Here is a 16,849-nt window from a genome sequence, read left to right as displayed (position 1 = left end):
GTACGTTTCGTTCGTTCACGTTCTCGTTCACGTTCGTTCATTCGTTCACGTTCACGTTCGTTCGTTCGTTCACGTTCACGTTCTCGTTCACGTTCGTTCGTTCACGGGGCGGCAGCGGAGCAGCGGCGGGGCAGCGCGGCCGCGGCTTTGGGTGCGGCGGCGGCGGGGCGGCGCGGCGGTGCCGTGCCGCGGCGGCGTCGTGGCGTCCCGGCGTGTCGTGTCGCCGCGGTATTGTGGCGCGGCTTCGTCGGCACTGCCAGGGCGACGTTGTCGCCGGTGCCGGCCGCATCGAGGTCGGGGTCGGAGGCGGCAGCGGAGGCGGCGATGACGACACGCGCAAGACGGCGTCGAGATACGACGGCGGCGTCGGTGCGGGGATGCCCTAGGCAGTGGCTGCGAAGGAGAAGCCGAGAGAGATCGATCGGGGCAAAAATTTCTAAGTGTTGGTAGAGAAGACGAGGGCGCACATCGGGAATATATATACCTCTAGATCTTTAGTCCCAGTTAATGAGAACAACCGGGAGTAAAGATATCTTTACCGGTTGTTCTCATCAACCGGGACTAAATATATTTTCCCGCTATTTCCAAATTCTTTTTAAACCCGGTTAGGGTTAAGAACCGGGACTACTGATAAGCGCACTGAATATTAATTTCCATTACATATGTGTTTCTAAAATAGAAAATAATGCATTAAAATTATTTAAAGTCGAAAAATTAATGACAATTACTTCGAAAAATTATTGTTGTCTGTAGTAAATTAAGTGGATAAAACGTAATAAGCAAATATATGATTTAAATTAATAAAAATTCTAATAATCATATATATACTTAGCGTATGAATGATATTAAATTGTTAACAATTGTAATTAACATATGTATATACATACGACATGCATGATTTAAAATTAATAAAAATTCTAATAATCTTATATAATTAGCATATGAATGATATTAAATTAATTGTTAAAAACTCTAATTAACATATGTAAATACATATGACATGCATGATTTAAAATTAATAAAAATTCGAATAATCATATATAATTAGCATATGAATGATATTAAATTAATTTTTAAACTCTAATTAACATATGTAAATGCCACAAGCATGATTTAAAACTTTTAAAAATCCTAATTATCGCGTATAACTAGCATATGCAGGGTTTAAAATTGTTAAAAACTCTAATTAGCATATGTAAATGCCACATGCATGACTTAAAACTTTTAAAAATTCTAATTATCGCACATAACTAGCATATACATGATTTAAAATTGTTAAAATCTCTAAGTAAAATTGTTAAAAACTCTAAGTATCATATGTAAATGCCACATGCATGATTTAAAACTTTTAAAAATTCTAATTATCGCATATAACTAGCAATTACATGATTTAAAATTGCTAAAACCTATAATAAACGTACGTAATTAACATATGCCATACAACAACTGATTTATATGGATAATCAATACATCCAAAATAGTTTACATCGTGTACACAATAGTTACGACAATACATCAGCGGTGACGGTTGACCGCACGTACTTTCTCCTCACTATTGTTCCCTCCTTGTGATCGCTACGTGAGTAAGGGGTGTCTTCATTTGATAGGAGGATGCTAGGGTCAATCGTTACCATGAAAGGGGGTTGCCCATCAAACTGATCGTAATCCTCGTCAGTCTTGTCCTCAACTCCGACGATTTTTCTTTTGCCTGAGAGAACCACATGACGCTTCGGCTCGTCAGGCCCTCTGCCCTTCTTTCCTTTGCTAGACATTTCCTTCACGTAAAAGACTTGCGTTACATTATTGGCAAGGACAAAAGGTTCGTCCGAGTATCCAACCTTGTTAAGGTCAACCGTTGTCATCCCACTATCATCAATCATTACGCCTCCACCAGTCAACCTAACCCATTGGCACCGGAACAGAGGGACCTTGAGAGGACCATAGTCAAGTTCCCATATGTCCTCGATGGCACCGTAATACGTGCCAGTTGTTCCATCGTGTCCCATTGCATCGATACGAACAACGCTGTTTTGGTTCGTGCTCTTCATGTCTTGGGCTCTCGTATAGAATGTGTACCCATTGATCTCATATCCCTGGAATGTCGCGATCGACCCAGATGGTCCCCTCACCAGGAAGGCCAGTTGTTGGTTGATCGTCTCGTTACCCATGAGATGTTGTCATAGCCACGCGGGGAAAGTATCAATGTGATGCCGTGTAATCCATGCATCGGACTTACCGATGTTTCTGGCGTGAACTAGAGCCAAGTGCTCCTTGATGTAAGGAGCTACCAATGAAGATTGTTGCAGAAACGTGAAATGGGCTTTACGGAATAAATTGTTGTCTATCGTCATTATTGCTTTCCTTCCGAGAGTTCCCTTTCCCCGTAGTCTCCCTTCATGGCGTGATTCAGGTACCCCGATTGGGCGAAGGTCTTCAATAAATTCTACGCGAAATTCGATGACCTCCTCTGTTCCATACCCCTTGGCGATGCTTGCCTCTGGACGAGCATGGTTACGAACATACTTCTTCAGAACGCCCATGTACCTCTCGAAAGGAAACATGTTGTGTAGGTACACAGGCCCGAGAATACTGATCTCTTTGACAAGGTGACAAAGCAGATGCGTCATTATATTGAAAAATGAAGGTGGAAATATCAACTCAAAACTCCACATCATTCAGAAGGGCTTCTAATCTATCCGGATCGGTGACCTTCTGCGAAATTGCGTTCATGAATGCACATAGCTTTGTTATTGTTGCCCGGACATTGTCTGGAAGGATACCCCTTATTACAACTGGTAGCAGTTGTGTCATCAACACGTGACAGTCATAAGACTTTAGGTTTGTGAACTTCTTCTCCTTCGTGCTTATTATTCGATTGATATTCGTGGAGTATCCAGACGGTACATTTATGCTCTCCAAGCATTCAAACATACTTTCCTTCTCTGCCTTGCTAAGAGTGTAGCTGGCTGGACTCAAGTAATGGCTTCCTTTCTCCTTTGGTTCCGGGTGAAGGTCGCCGCGTTGTTCCATACGCTTCAGATCATTACGTGCTTCCAGTGTATCTTTTGACTTTCCATATACACCTAGGAAGCCAAGAAGGTTTACGCAAAGGTTCTTAGTGAGGTGCATCACATCGATTGCGTGGCGGACGTCCAAGAATTCCCTATAGGGTAACTCCCAAAATATAGAGTTCTTTTTCCACATCGCCGCGTGACCATCTTCGCTCTCTATAGGCTGGCTTCCAGGCCCCTTTCCGAACACTACTTTAAGATCTTTAACCACAGCAAACACTGTTTTCCCGCTGCGATGTTTAGGCTTCGTACGGTGGTCCGCCTTATGTTCAATGTGCTTGCCTTTCTTCCGTACCGGGTGGTTTGCTGCAAGGAATCGACGATGACCATGTACACAACCTTCCTACAGTGCTTAAGATACGTACTTTCTGTTTCATCCATACAGTGAGTGCAAGCCTTGTCCCCCTTGTTGGACTGTCCGGATGGGTTGCTAAGTGCAGGCCAATCGTTGATGGTTACGAACAGTAGCACTCGTAGGTTAAACTCCTCCTGTTTGTCCTCGTCCTACACGGGGACACCTTCCTTCTTCCACAACAGTTTAAGATCTTCGACCAGCGGTCTTAGGTACACATCGATGTCGTTACTAGGTTGCTTGGGGCCTTGAATAATAATCGGCATCATTATGTACTTCCTCTTCATGCATAGCCAAGGGAGGAGGTTGTAGATACACATCGTAATGGGCCAAGTGCTATGGCCGCTGCTCATCTCTCTAAAAGGATTCATGCCATTCGTACTCAAACCAAACCGTATGTTTCGTGCGTCCTTTCCAAAGTCTTTAAATTTTCTGTCGATGTTTCGCCACTGCGAACCATCGGCGAGGTGTCTCAGCATCCCGTCCTGTTGACGCTCTTCAGTGTGCCATCGCATCATTCTAGCATTCCCCTTGTTCCTGAACAAATGCCTTAGACGTGGTATTATAGGGAAATACCACATCACCTTAGCAGGAATTCTCTTCTTTGTTAGCTGCCCATCAACTTCTCCTGGATTGTCTCGTCTAATCATGTATCATAGTGCTTTGCAAACAGGGCATGCTTCTAGGTTCTCGTACTTCTTACCGCGATATAGGATACAATCATTCGGACATGCGTGAATCTTCTGAACTTCCAGTCCTAGAGGGCAGACTATCTTCTTAGCCTCGTACATTGTCTCGGGCAATTTGTTTCCCTCCGAAAGAATGTTCTTGACGAGTTTCAATAAATTGCCAAATGCCTTGTCACTAACACCATTTTTTGCCTTCCATTGCAAGAACTCCAGAGTGGTATCCAACTTTTTGTGCCCCTGCTCGCAACCTGGGTACAACGACGTTCTGTGGTCCTCTAACATCTTGTCCAATTTATGGGCCCCCTTTTCTCTTTCGCAGTCCTCCTTGGCGTCCTGCAACATCTGACCAAGATCATCCGCAACGTCGTTACCATCAGCATCCCTTTCCTCCTCGCCCGTTTGATTTCCTTCAAATCCAACGTACTGAGCAAAGTCCAGAATATTGTCGTCTTCCACTTCATCTTCTTCCATTTCAACACCTTGCTCTCCGTGGGATGTCCAACAATTATAGCTTGGCATGAACCCCGACTCAAACAAGTGGAAATGAATAGTCCTGGATGCAGAATACTCCTTCTGATTCTTACACTTATTGCATGGACAACAAATAAAACCCTTATGCCTGTTAGCTTCGGCCACTCTCAAAAAATCATGCACGCCATCAATAAACTCTTTGGACCGCCGATCAGCGTACATCCATTGCCGATCCATCTACATGACATGAAAAAAAATCATACACAAATAATTATTCTTACAATAATGACAGTCATACAATAATTATAAAATAATTACAAACTCTTTCAACAGTCATACAATAATGACATATCATTATTCATACAAAAATCATAAAATATTACACCAAATAATTCTTATTTACTATTTCTAAAGTTTACAACTAATATTAATGTGTTTTACTTCTTTTAATTTTCATTTTAGTTTGTTTTCTATTATTTAAGATTAACTATCACTATATTTTCCTTCTCAACTATTTTATAAAACCTTCTTTAGCAAATAAACTAAATTTCTATATATTCTTTCTTCCCCACACAAATTTTCTCTCTCATCAACTTACAACTAAATTTTGGAGACAAAAAAGTGTGCAAAACATAGCTCCAAATGTAATATGACAAAAAAAACATTGGAGGATGAAGTTGCTAACCTTTTAGGCACCTCTGATTTCTATATAATCACCAAAATAAATTTACTAGAAATTTTGGCATGACCTCCCCTCTTTTTTGAAGAAAAATTGAAGCTTGCTCGGGCAGTTGGAGGAGGAAGAAGACATATATATATAGGGGTAGGACTTTAGTCCCGGTTGGTAACACCAACCGGGACTAAAGCTATGATCTTTAGTCTCGGTTGGTGTTACCAACCAGGACTAAAGATCCCGGGGGGGGGGGCTTGATAGGCCTTGACAGCATTTGAATCGGGATCTTTAGTCCCGGTTGGTGTTACCAACCGGGACTAAAGATCAAATATGCCCGTTACCCTTTTTAACCGGGACTAAAGATCATCTTTAGTGATCTTTAGCCCCGGTTTTTATTGCAACCGGGACTATTGTGGAATTCGGCCGACCGACGAAAGATGGTTTCTCCACCAGTGAGCAGACGACTCCATTTATAGGCAGCAAACGAGAGTTCGATGCCACTATATTGCTACTAGCTACTTATTCTATCACCAATTTGCATGTGGAAGTAACATGCATCATGGATGGTAGGCTTTGGTTTAGGAGTAAAGAATCTCACAGAATTGTGTTTCGATTCATTCCTCATGACCCCATGCATGTAGTTTAAGCTAGATCTTTTGATTCATTTAAGCCAACATGTCTGCTGATCTGCTCTGACTTTTGGATAGTCCATGCCAGTGAAGCTTGGGAACTAGATATAGTTTTATGATTACACATAGCTAGCGCACTACTGGAGAGATGGGCATCTCTGCCGGTTCGCAACCCCCTTTACTCCCGGGTAATGAACCGAGACGTCCAATTCGGGACTAAAGATACCCATCTTTAGTCCCGGATGAAATAACCCAGAGTAAAAATGGATCTTTAGTCCCCGGGACTAAAGATTCTAGCGCCATTTTAGTCCGGTTTCCTTTTTTTGTTTTTATTCTTGCATTTATTATCACCCTCAAATCCCCACAAATCATCCCCAAATCACACAAATCACCCCCAAATCATGCACAACAAGTCATCCCCAAATCATGCACAATTCTCAGCCCATCCACGAAATCATCCACAATCCACAAGTCATTCAGAAATCATGCACAACAAATCATCCTCAAATCTAAAATAAACTACAACAAAAATTACAAATCATTCAAAAAAAAATCAGAAAACACGCCACCGCCGGCCACCCGGCCGTGTGCCGCCTCCCGGCCTCCGCCCCTCGACCGCCGCCACCCGGCCGCCTCCGCTAGGCCGCCGCTGCCCGGCCTCCCTCCCACCGGATATGGCGGAGGGTAGGCCGCCGGCCGTGCGCCGCTGCCGCTTCGTGCGCTGCGGGGCGCCCGCTGTCACCGTCGTCGACGTCAGAGGAGGGAGGGGGGAGGGGGAGGAGAGGGGAAGGGGGAGGAAGGGGAGGAGAGGGGGAGGGCTGGAGGAGATGAAGGAGTTAGAGAAAATGGAGGGGAGATGAGAGGATGAGACTGGAAGAAGAGTTGGAGTGGAGGGGATAAGGATGAGGCGGGGAGGACGAGGCGCATGCGGCTAGGTGGTGCTCGGTTTTTTTTTAACTTTGCTCCTGGTTGGTATAAACAACCGGGACTAAATATGATGAGGCGCGCATGGCTCGGTGGTGCACTATTTTTTTTTTAACTTAATTTGCTCCCGGATGGTATAAACAATCGGGATTAAAGATCTATTTTTAGTCCCGGTTGATAACACCAACCGGGACTAAAAAATAGGGCTTTGACATGTTTTTGAATCGAGAGTAAAATTAATATTTAGTTTCAGTTGGTGTTACTAACCGGGACTAAAGATAAAAAAATACCGGTGTGTTTTCAAACCAGGACTAATGTGATTTTTGAGTGACCCAACAAAGATCATTTCTCCGGTAGTGGCGGTAATTTTATTTTTACCCCTACTTGGATATGTGCCCCTGTTTTTTTTAAAGATTTTTTCCCCAGTTCTTTTAAACGGAGCCAAATTTTATCTTTATTTTGGAGGGATATGTTGACGGTGTGAAGTGAAAAGGTATATATGTCTTTACTTACTGTTACAAAATTGTCCCTTTATTTGTGCATTAGTTGTGTTTTTCCCCCTAATATTGTAAATGCAGCTCGCAACCACTACTAAAAAACCCTCATAGGGACTAGCTCATAGGTGCCGGTTCATTTAAAACCAGCATCTATAGAGCATTTCCCACCTCCGAGCAATGAAAAAATATAGAACCGGCACCTTTAACCATGTTAGAACCGGCACATATACTATAGGTGCCAGTTTTTTAAAAGAACCGGCACATATAATATATTATAGGTGTCGGTTAATTAAAGACTTAAAGAACAGACACCTATATGTTGTTTTTAAAAACCGGCACCTATAACTTTGAGCCAAGCCGACGAGCCGAGACCATCCGCGCACGCATGCGCACTGCACCCACCGCGCGTCCTTATCTACTCCCTCGCCTTTCCTATCTCTCGCATATCTCTCCCTCTCTCTCTCTCGCGTCTCTGTACCCGTCTCTCTCGCAGCGGCTGCCCAGTGGAGGCAGGGTGGCGGCGGGCTCTTCTCTTCTCTCTCCCATGTTCTTCTCTTCTCTCCCTTCTAGCTATCTGCATCTGGGGCGGGCTTGGGGCGGCACCTCTAGCCCCCACGGTGGCGCACGGCGGGTGGTGGGCGGCCTCCCTGGTCCGGCGGGAAGGGAGAAGGCAGGCCATGGGTGGCGGCCAGGCGGAGGCAGTCGGGTGGCCTCTCTCTCTCTTCTCTCAGGCGGTGGCAACCGAGCGGCGGTCCGGCGGAGGCAGCAGCGGCGGCCCAAGTTCATGCGGAAGCGGCAACGCACTGTTTAGTTTTTTTTTTATTCTTGTTTAGTTCATGCGGCAGCGGTGGCGCACTGTTTTTGAGTTCTTGTTTAGGTCTTCCTCTCTTTTCTCCTCCTTGATCCATGTCCCAAATGTATGTGAACTTGTTGAGTTCTTGATGCATGTAGGATTTCAATTAATGTGATTGTTGTTAAGTTTGGCCGGTGGTTCGCTGTTGGTTTGCTGTTGAGTACTTGATGATGTGATCCAGGTTTGCTGTTGAGTTCTTGATGATGTGATCCAGGAGGCGGTGATGAATGGGATGTGAGGTTGGTGAGTTCGACTCGAATGAGCCGGCTCTCTCTTTTTTTTTTTTTTTTTTTTTTTTTTTTTTTTTTTTTTTTTTGCTCGAGCAAAGCTTAAGATGCCGGCTGTATATTTCTAATAGGTGCCGGTTGCTATTATATATGTCGGTTGGGAAACCGGCACCTATAGACGGTTTCTAACCAGCACCAATGAGTATTTGTGTACTAGTGAACTTGATTTTTTTTAAAGATGTTTAAAATCAAATGATTTTTGACAACCTTTGACAAATATAACAATTTTGACAGAATATCAATAGAACTATCACAAATTTGATAGTAGAAATTAAACATAATTTTTCCAGTAAAAGAAAACATAATTTTTACATCTTTTTACACAGCTAGCAGAAGTAGTCACAGCACTTTGACAGGCTGCTCCTTCACTGCTGAGTCGAGCCGACGGCTGCAGGATCACGTTCACCTAGGCTGCCTGCTCCCCGCGCTCTGCCTACGGAGTCATCGCCGCGACCTTCTCCTCCCCGCCGCTGGTCACATTGGTCATCGCCGAGGCTGCCTGCGGAGTCGCCGCTGTTGCCACCTGCTCCCCGCCCGCCATGTACAGGGTTCGCTACCACGGCCAACTACTCCGGCCACCTTGCTGGCTGGGTGGCTGCCGCCGCCACCGCTGCTGCCGTCTCCCGGCCACTGCCACCTAGGCAGGTCGCTGTCGTCGCCTGGACCGTATGGTTCGGGAATAGGGGAAACAGCGTCAGGGCCGATTGAGGAGACAGATTTCTGCTCTCATTTTCTTCTTTTACGTATATCAGGGGTAGAAAGGTAAATCAATAAATTCCAAAATGATTATTCCTCTTTATTCTTATTATTTTGTTATCTTAACAATTCCAGTTTCCGGGCCGGGTCCACTAACTTCCATAAAAAAAGAGTAAACACCTCCTTCATTTGAAAAAAATGGGCAAAAAACCCAAAACTCGAAAAAAAACACGAGCAAAACCATAATTGAACATTAAAGTAGGAGCAAAACAAAATTGTTCCTAATAAATATAAGTCGTTTTACGTAAGCTTGCATATAAATATTCAAAAATGGATAAACAGTCCATGTCTCCATTTAGGGCTGATATAGCTAGTGTAATATTTTTTTTTGGAGGAAAGGAAAGAATTGGTTTTACAGATGTCAAAGGAATTTCATAGGATATATAGAGAAATTCCTCTACATTTTGGAGAATTTCTAGCATAAGATCTTCAAATACTTAGGAGATTTGCAATCTAACTTATGTATCTTTCCCTCCTTTCTATCTATAAGAAATCACCCCATTTGCCGCGCAAGGGCGCAGCAAGCCCCACGCCCTAGCCGCCGTGACTGGCCGTCGCTCGTCGCGCCTGGCCACCGCTCTCCACAGGAAGACGAGCCTGCCCTGCCGTGTAGCGTCTGGGAGCGGTTGCCACAGGAAGTCACGTTGCCCTGACTCTCCACGCCTAGGAGGGCTGCCGTAGGAAGCCCCGTGGCCGCCGCCCTGCCGGAGACTTGCCGGAGTGTCGTCCCACGCTCGCCGCCGCCGCCGTGTAGGTCTAGGGTTTTGTTGTTCACTGCACACTCGGTGGGCAGGAGAGGACTCAATCCCTATCTATTCACTGCACACTTTTTTGATTTTTTCATTTGCCTTTCTGTAACACAAAAATGTGGGGTCTATCGAACAGCCGTTAAAAGTAAGGGCAAACGACTTGTTTGTTTTGGAAAAGTGGGGGCAAAATTGCAAACCCTAAAAAACGGGCTGTCGGCCGACCCACCAGTTGCCGTGGTCCACAAAAAACTGAAATTTGAGGGAAAAAAGGGAAAAATTTAGGAAATATAGAAAATATGTTGGAAAGATAGGATAAATATGAGGAATATATGAAGGAAATCGGGAAAATTGAGAAAATTACATGGAAAAAGTATATGGGCTGGCAAGGCCAAACCCGTGCCGACCTACAAGATGAGGTGTTGGCCCAAGAAGGAGATGCAAACAGACTGGGCAGGCACGGCCCACTGGTTGCGGATCGATATGTGCATACTACTTAACGGAGTATATATTTGTACTTACGGTTAAAACAGCTTGCAGATAGAAATTACGTGCATATGTTTGTAAAGTGATATCGCATAGATCATAATCTATTCTGTTAAATTTTATTACATTCGATCTTTCATAACTGATTGACCGAGTTACGTACAAGAAACGACGGAACATTTTTCGACAGAAGACACATGCAACTTTCACATATATATATGAAGTTGTACATAGTAGGGGCATACATCCACCATATGCAAGCACAAGCGCGCATGCAGCTAGCATTCGCTTATTTATCTACATGGAGCCATAGCAACAAGCTTCTAATTCAGGGGGAGAATTCGCATATAATATTTGGTTCAGCTGTTGACGCAGTTGGAGCGGCAGTAGGAGCCGCAGTAGTTCATGCACTTGTAGTAGTAGGCCTGCTTGCAGCTCGTGCATGAGGAGGACGCTGGGTCAGTGCAGGCGCCGCTGCAGCCACCCATCCCACCGGCGCACGACGAGTTGCAGTACTGGTCACACTTGCTGCAGATCATCTGCGCCGCCGCCGGCGCCGGGGAAGAAGACAGCACGACCAGCACGACGCACACGGCGGCGACGACGGCCACCTTCACAGGGGAGGCCACCATCATATGGGCTTTGTAACTTTCTTTGGATCTTGGTCAGAAGAGGAATTAAGATGTGAGATGTGATAGGGAAAATTTCAGGCAATGACGCTATTTATAGCTAGGCAACTGATGCTGAAGCTTGCTAATATATGTACTTGTATATATCTGTGTGTATCGATCACTGGATTTTGCGTGCAGGTAACATGCACCGTATTCGTCGTTTATCATATCTCTGTATTGACTTCAAAGATGGAGGGTGGTATGACATAATATATTAGTTCATTCAAACTATGTGCCGTTATTCCTCTTGTGCTTGTAAGGTCAAATATAGCTTCTGATTTAGTTAAACACACACATATATAAATCACCTGAGACAACGTCATTAAATAATTTTCTCCATGCAGTTTGTACGTACCAAATTAAGTAAAATGGCCCAGCAACTAGCTTAGCCAGCAGTGCAGCACAAGGATTTTAATTAATCATATCCATGATGCATGTGATATATATTCTCCTTGCATTGCAAGTCTAAATGCAATGAGTCAAGTCAACTCCGATACATTCATGTTGATCTCCATTACAATAACAGATATACGATTACAGTCAGGGTTTCAAAAACCGCTGGGGGCCCGGTTACCGCCACCCGGCGGTACGGCGGTAACCGCGGTAACCGCGCAAAACCGCGACAAATTTACAAATCGAAATTTGAATTCAAAAATTCGGGCAAACCGCGCGGTTTGGCGCGGTTACCGCGCGGTTTGACGCGGTAACCACGCGGTTTGGCGCGGTTACCGCGCGATGTGTAATGGGTTGCACAGTAACGGGCCGGCCCATTTTTTTTTCTTTTTCCAATTTTCAAATTTATTCTCCGTTTTGCTCTCAAATTTGAATAAATATTACTCTTTTTTGAGAAATTTCTTCACCATAAAACACTATAAATCAAGCACTACCTTCACTATTTTTTTTGATTTTTTTCTTTTTTTTTAAATTTTTGAATTTGGACGAATTTTATTAAACCGTACCGCGCGGTACGGGTAACCGTACCCCCGCGGTACGGGCGGTAACCGCGGTAACCGCGCGGTTACCGGCGGTTTTTCACACCCTGATTACAGATTTACAGTACGTCAAATGCAAATTGATTACTTAGCTTGCCAGGTATTTCTAATCAATAGTCAATGGTGCGAAAAATAGCCCTAAAAAATCATAACCAGCCAACCAACAAATTCAACAAAAGGGGAAAATTGATGGAATAAATTCTGAAGGAGCCCATAGTAGAGATTGCATGCATGTCAGTTGCCCAGTCGGTGTGCGTGATCAACTGTTGGCTCCAAACTTCATTAATTTGAACTAGCTTAATTTGGTTGTCAGCAGGGTACGATAATAGGTTATCTTTCAATATCTCTCCATTAACGGGCTTTCAATGGTGACATGCTCCTAGCTAGCCACCCACTGATTACCCTTCGGCTTATAATTACGCCACATTCAAATTTTGAATTTTAAACATCAGTTTGGAGTTGATCTTATGTTTTCTTTCGTTGTAGTTTATTTTCTAACATTTTCTTTTAAATTGCTAAGAAACATATTATCATTAAGAATTATTTTTTATTGCTCATAAGCCTATTGAAAGCCAAAAGGTTTGTGCTGGGAAAATCTAGACACCAGGTTTACAGCGTAGGGAGGGTCAAAGCCCTCCTAAAGGAAAACAGACAGACTCCAAAACTTACTACCAGCTCTAAAAGCAGCAACACAACTAAAAGAACCAAAAGGGCTGCCAGTACAAGCAGATTTCAAACATCACAACTTCAGTAGATAGAGGATAGTGCCACAACTTAGGGAACCTCTTAACTAATCTATCACCCAATACCCAGCCTATCACTTTCAGAGTTGGCAGCAGCGGTCTTCATCTTCTCTGCCACAACCATCATCGTGCTAGCTTCTTCAGTATGCCCTAAAACCTTCCACTGCAGCAAATAAGAAGCAATACAAAAAGGAAGCATTAGGGGGGAATACACCAATTGAGATCTGAATATCATATTGTTTCTTGTGGTCCAAAGAACCCAACAGATAGCAGCAAGCAAAGAAACCAAAGCTCTTCTATTACTACAAGCATTATGTTTTATTAGCAAGAAAAACTCTTCAAAGCTGCAGGGGACAGTATCCCAGTTCACAACATCTCTACAAATGCAGCAAGCAAAAATTGCCATTGGACAGTTAAAAGAATGTGATTGGTAGATTCAATAGTATTGCATAGCATACAAAGTTCTGAACCATCCCAACCTTTCTTTTTCAATTGTTCACAAGATTGGATCCTATCTCTACTTGCCAACCAAAGGAAATGTTTAATTTTTATGGGACAGGGAGATTTCCAGATTAGTTGTAGCATCTCATCTTTCACCCATCTAAAAGCCATAGCTCTGTATAAAGAGTTGGTAGTAAATCTCTTACTAGCTGTCAAACCCCATTTCAAAATATCAGGAGAGTCAGTCAACTCTAGCTCTTCTAGGATTGTCCTAACCTGCTGCCATTGGTCAAGTTCCAGAGGGCCAAAAGTTCTCCTAAAAGATAAACCACCTATACCTATCTGTTTCAGCTCAGAATTGTGATTGATTGTTGGTTGCATATCTCAAAAATCTCATGAAAACTTGTTTTCAGAGGGCAAGACCCATACCAAACATCTAGCCAGAACCAAATATGGGAACCATCACCAATCTTCTATTCAATTCAGAACCAAGCATCATTCATTTTCTTGTATTAAGAATCCCAGACCAAAACTGAGAAGCACCTTCAGTAGAGCACTGAAAGACTCCCCCAGAACACAAGTATTTCTTTCTTAATAGCTCAAAACAGAGACTACCATCAGGAGATTCAACCTTAACCAACCATTTAGCCAACAAAGCAATGTTAAACATTCTAGTTTCAGTAAGACCCAACCCTACAAACTCTTTTGGGAAGATCAAATCTGCCCATTTCATCATATGGTATTTTCTCCCTTGTTTGTTACCAGCCCAGCAGTATCTACCTCGAATTGAATTAAATTTCTGATGAATCCCCTCATACAGCTGATAGAACCCCATAGCATACGAGGGAATCGATGAGAGACAGGCATTGATATGTACAGCTCTCCCTGCATGAGAGACAGAACAACCAGACCAATTTCCTAACCTCTTTTCCATTTTTTGGGCTAAACAATAATGATGATATTATAAGCCTGTAAGGTTTATAATATCAACATAAGCGAAACAATAATTATGATTAATCCAACCTAAAGAAGTCAATGGTCAGCACACAGCAGGATATTCTTACCCTGAATTATATATTATCACAAATTATCAGACGTAATAAGATGCACGTACGCACGATAATGAACAACATGCGTATGCAGACCTAGAGAAAAATTACTCTATATTATCTCAAGATCGATCGATGGACCAATTCTAGTCAATACGTTTACCAGGACCAATATTTTACTGATAGTTATCTCATCAATTAAACTATGTAATAAAGCTCACACAGATATGTTTACGTACTCCGCCGAAATTTAGCTTTGTTCCTAATTAATTTGCGCCCTATCTGGAATATGCAAAATATCACATTATGGTTTCAAAGGAATTTTATACATCAATAGTTCAATTCCCAGATGGAAGGGTACGTAGAGGCCATTAAGAGCTTGTGGGGAAAAGAAAAGGGTGAATAGCTAATACGGTCTCTGAAGTTTCGTTTCGGACTTAGTTTAGTACTTGAGGTTTTAAATTGTCTAAACTAGTTCTCCAAATTAATCATTTGGGTTAATATAGTACTTGGACCCACAAAAAGTGTCACGTGAGCATGCCAAATCATCCTCACATGCAACGGTATGAATGAAATGACCATTCTACCCTTATGTACCAATAGAAAAGAAAGAAAAAAAGAAGATAGTTGTTTCACACATGTATGATCGTTATAGAATTGTCACTTGCGATTGCTGTAGCCAAGCACTGATCGTATAAATTCCTTTGTCACTTACGATTTCTGTTTGTATCTTTTCTTTCTTTTCTATATGATATGATATATAAGGGTAGAATGCTAATTTCATTCATAACGCTGCATGCGAGGATGACTTGGCATACTCACGTAGCATTTGTTTTTAGGTCCAAAGACTATATTAACCCAAATGATTAATTTGGAGGACTTGTTTGGATGATTTAAAACATCGAGAACTAAACTGAGCCCGAAGCAAAACTCACCCGAAAGAAAACGATCTCTTCCGTAACTTCATTTTTCTGTGCCGTGTCTTTCCGGACGGCTTCGGTAACTACTTGCTGTTGTCAGCTAGTACAATTATTATGCCTGCCTTGCAACGTTTACCGTTCCATAATCGCAAAATTTGATTAGTGTGCGCGCGCACGATTTGGCGTTAACCAACAACACGTCGGTGAGCCGTTTGATTGTCATAAACCACATGATTATTGCATGTATGGACGTGGACGTGGGTGCAGATAGAGCCTGCAATCAGATAAGTACACATGTGGAGATACCGCGCACCAAACAAACTTATGTAATGTTTGGTACATCTCTACTAATATAAAAAGTATGAGTTCATCCACAATCCTGCAATCCTACAATCCTGGATCCAACCCACCCAGCCACCTGGACCCACTCCTTATCACGTCTCCACAAACCGAACCCACGTCGTCCGGGAGAAAGAAAAAGAAAAAGAAACGAGAAAACCCACAAACCACCGCTTTCTCGGCCGCTTCTCTCCGCCTGCGCCGCGCTCCTCACGCCGCGCGCCTCTTCCCTCTGCCTCCCCACGCCACTTGTCGGCGCTACCCTCCCCGCTCCCGCTCGCTCCGCCGCTTCCCTCCACCTGCGCCGCCGCCACCGCTGCCTCCAACGCTGACTCCGACTTCAACGCTGCCTCGGTTGCTGTGCAAGAGGGAAGCTGTAGTGGCGGCTTAACGAGCGAGACCTCCTCCCACCCCGCCTCCACCGCATCACCGCCGTTGCGCAGCTCCTGCTCGCCCGCATCACCTCCTCCTTCAATCCGTGCCGCCCCTAACCCTAGCCAAACCGAGCTGCATCCCTCGAAACCGAGCCACTCCGCTCGCGCGCGGCTGCGAACCTAACAAGGGAAAGTTTTAACAGAGGAAACTTGGTGGAAACTGGATTAAGCTCTACTGTTGGTTAAAAAAAAAGCATGCTTCTCATATGTCACCACTGTTTGCACCTATTCCAAAAAACCACCCTCTTCCAGCATTTTGACTTTCAACAATTAGAAACGGACACTAGGTAATGGTGAGCAGCGACTCCCTTGTCATATCCAATTAGATTTGATAAGACCTAAACTGTAGTAAAAAAAATGTACCACATGCTTTCTCATATGTCATCAATGTTTCCACCTATTCAGACAACCTCCCTCATTCAGCATTTTGGTTTTCAACTAGTATCAAACACTAATGAAGCAATCGCCACTAGGTAATGGGGCACTACCTTGTCAGATCCAACTAGAATTGACAAGGCCATCATTACTACAAGGCATTCAGCTTAGCCGTGAATTATGTCGGCGGCTACGACGGTAGTGCAACTAAACTTCTAAATTGTTTTGATCTTTCTTTGTTTTGGTAACTCCATACTCAATTGTTTTGATCTTTCTTTGTTTTGCTAACTCCATACTCAAGAGTAGAAGATCAAAGGAATGTTTCTCTCAAATTACATGAAACGTTCGACAGCCTCCGACGATATCGCCTCATGCTCAATTCAGAGAAGTGCATGTTTGGAGTACCATCGGGCAAGCTACTCGGTTTCCTCGTCTCTGGCAGAGGAATATA

General features: G+C 43.5%; 1 protein-coding gene across 1 annotated transcript; it reads right to left on the bottom strand.

Moving 5' to 3' along the window:
• Positions 1–10,529: 10,529 nt before the first annotated feature.
• Positions 10,530–11,132, bottom strand: LOC4352168 (uncharacterized). The gene has a single exon (XM_015763918.3). The coding sequence runs from the start codon at positions 11,067–11,069 to the stop codon at positions 10,794–10,796; it is 276 nt and encodes a 91-aa protein (XP_015619404.1). The 5' UTR covers positions 11,070–11,132; the 3' UTR covers positions 10,530–10,793.
• Positions 11,133–16,849: the final 5,717 nt, after the last annotated feature.

This window comes from Oryza sativa, chromosome 12, assembly GCF_034140825.1.
Source record: "Oryza sativa Japonica Group chromosome 12, ASM3414082v1".
In the NCBI taxonomy this organism is placed as follows: Eukaryota; Viridiplantae; Streptophyta; class Magnoliopsida; order Poales; family Poaceae; genus Oryza; species Oryza sativa.
This window is presented reverse-complemented; position numbering and strand designations above follow the sequence as displayed.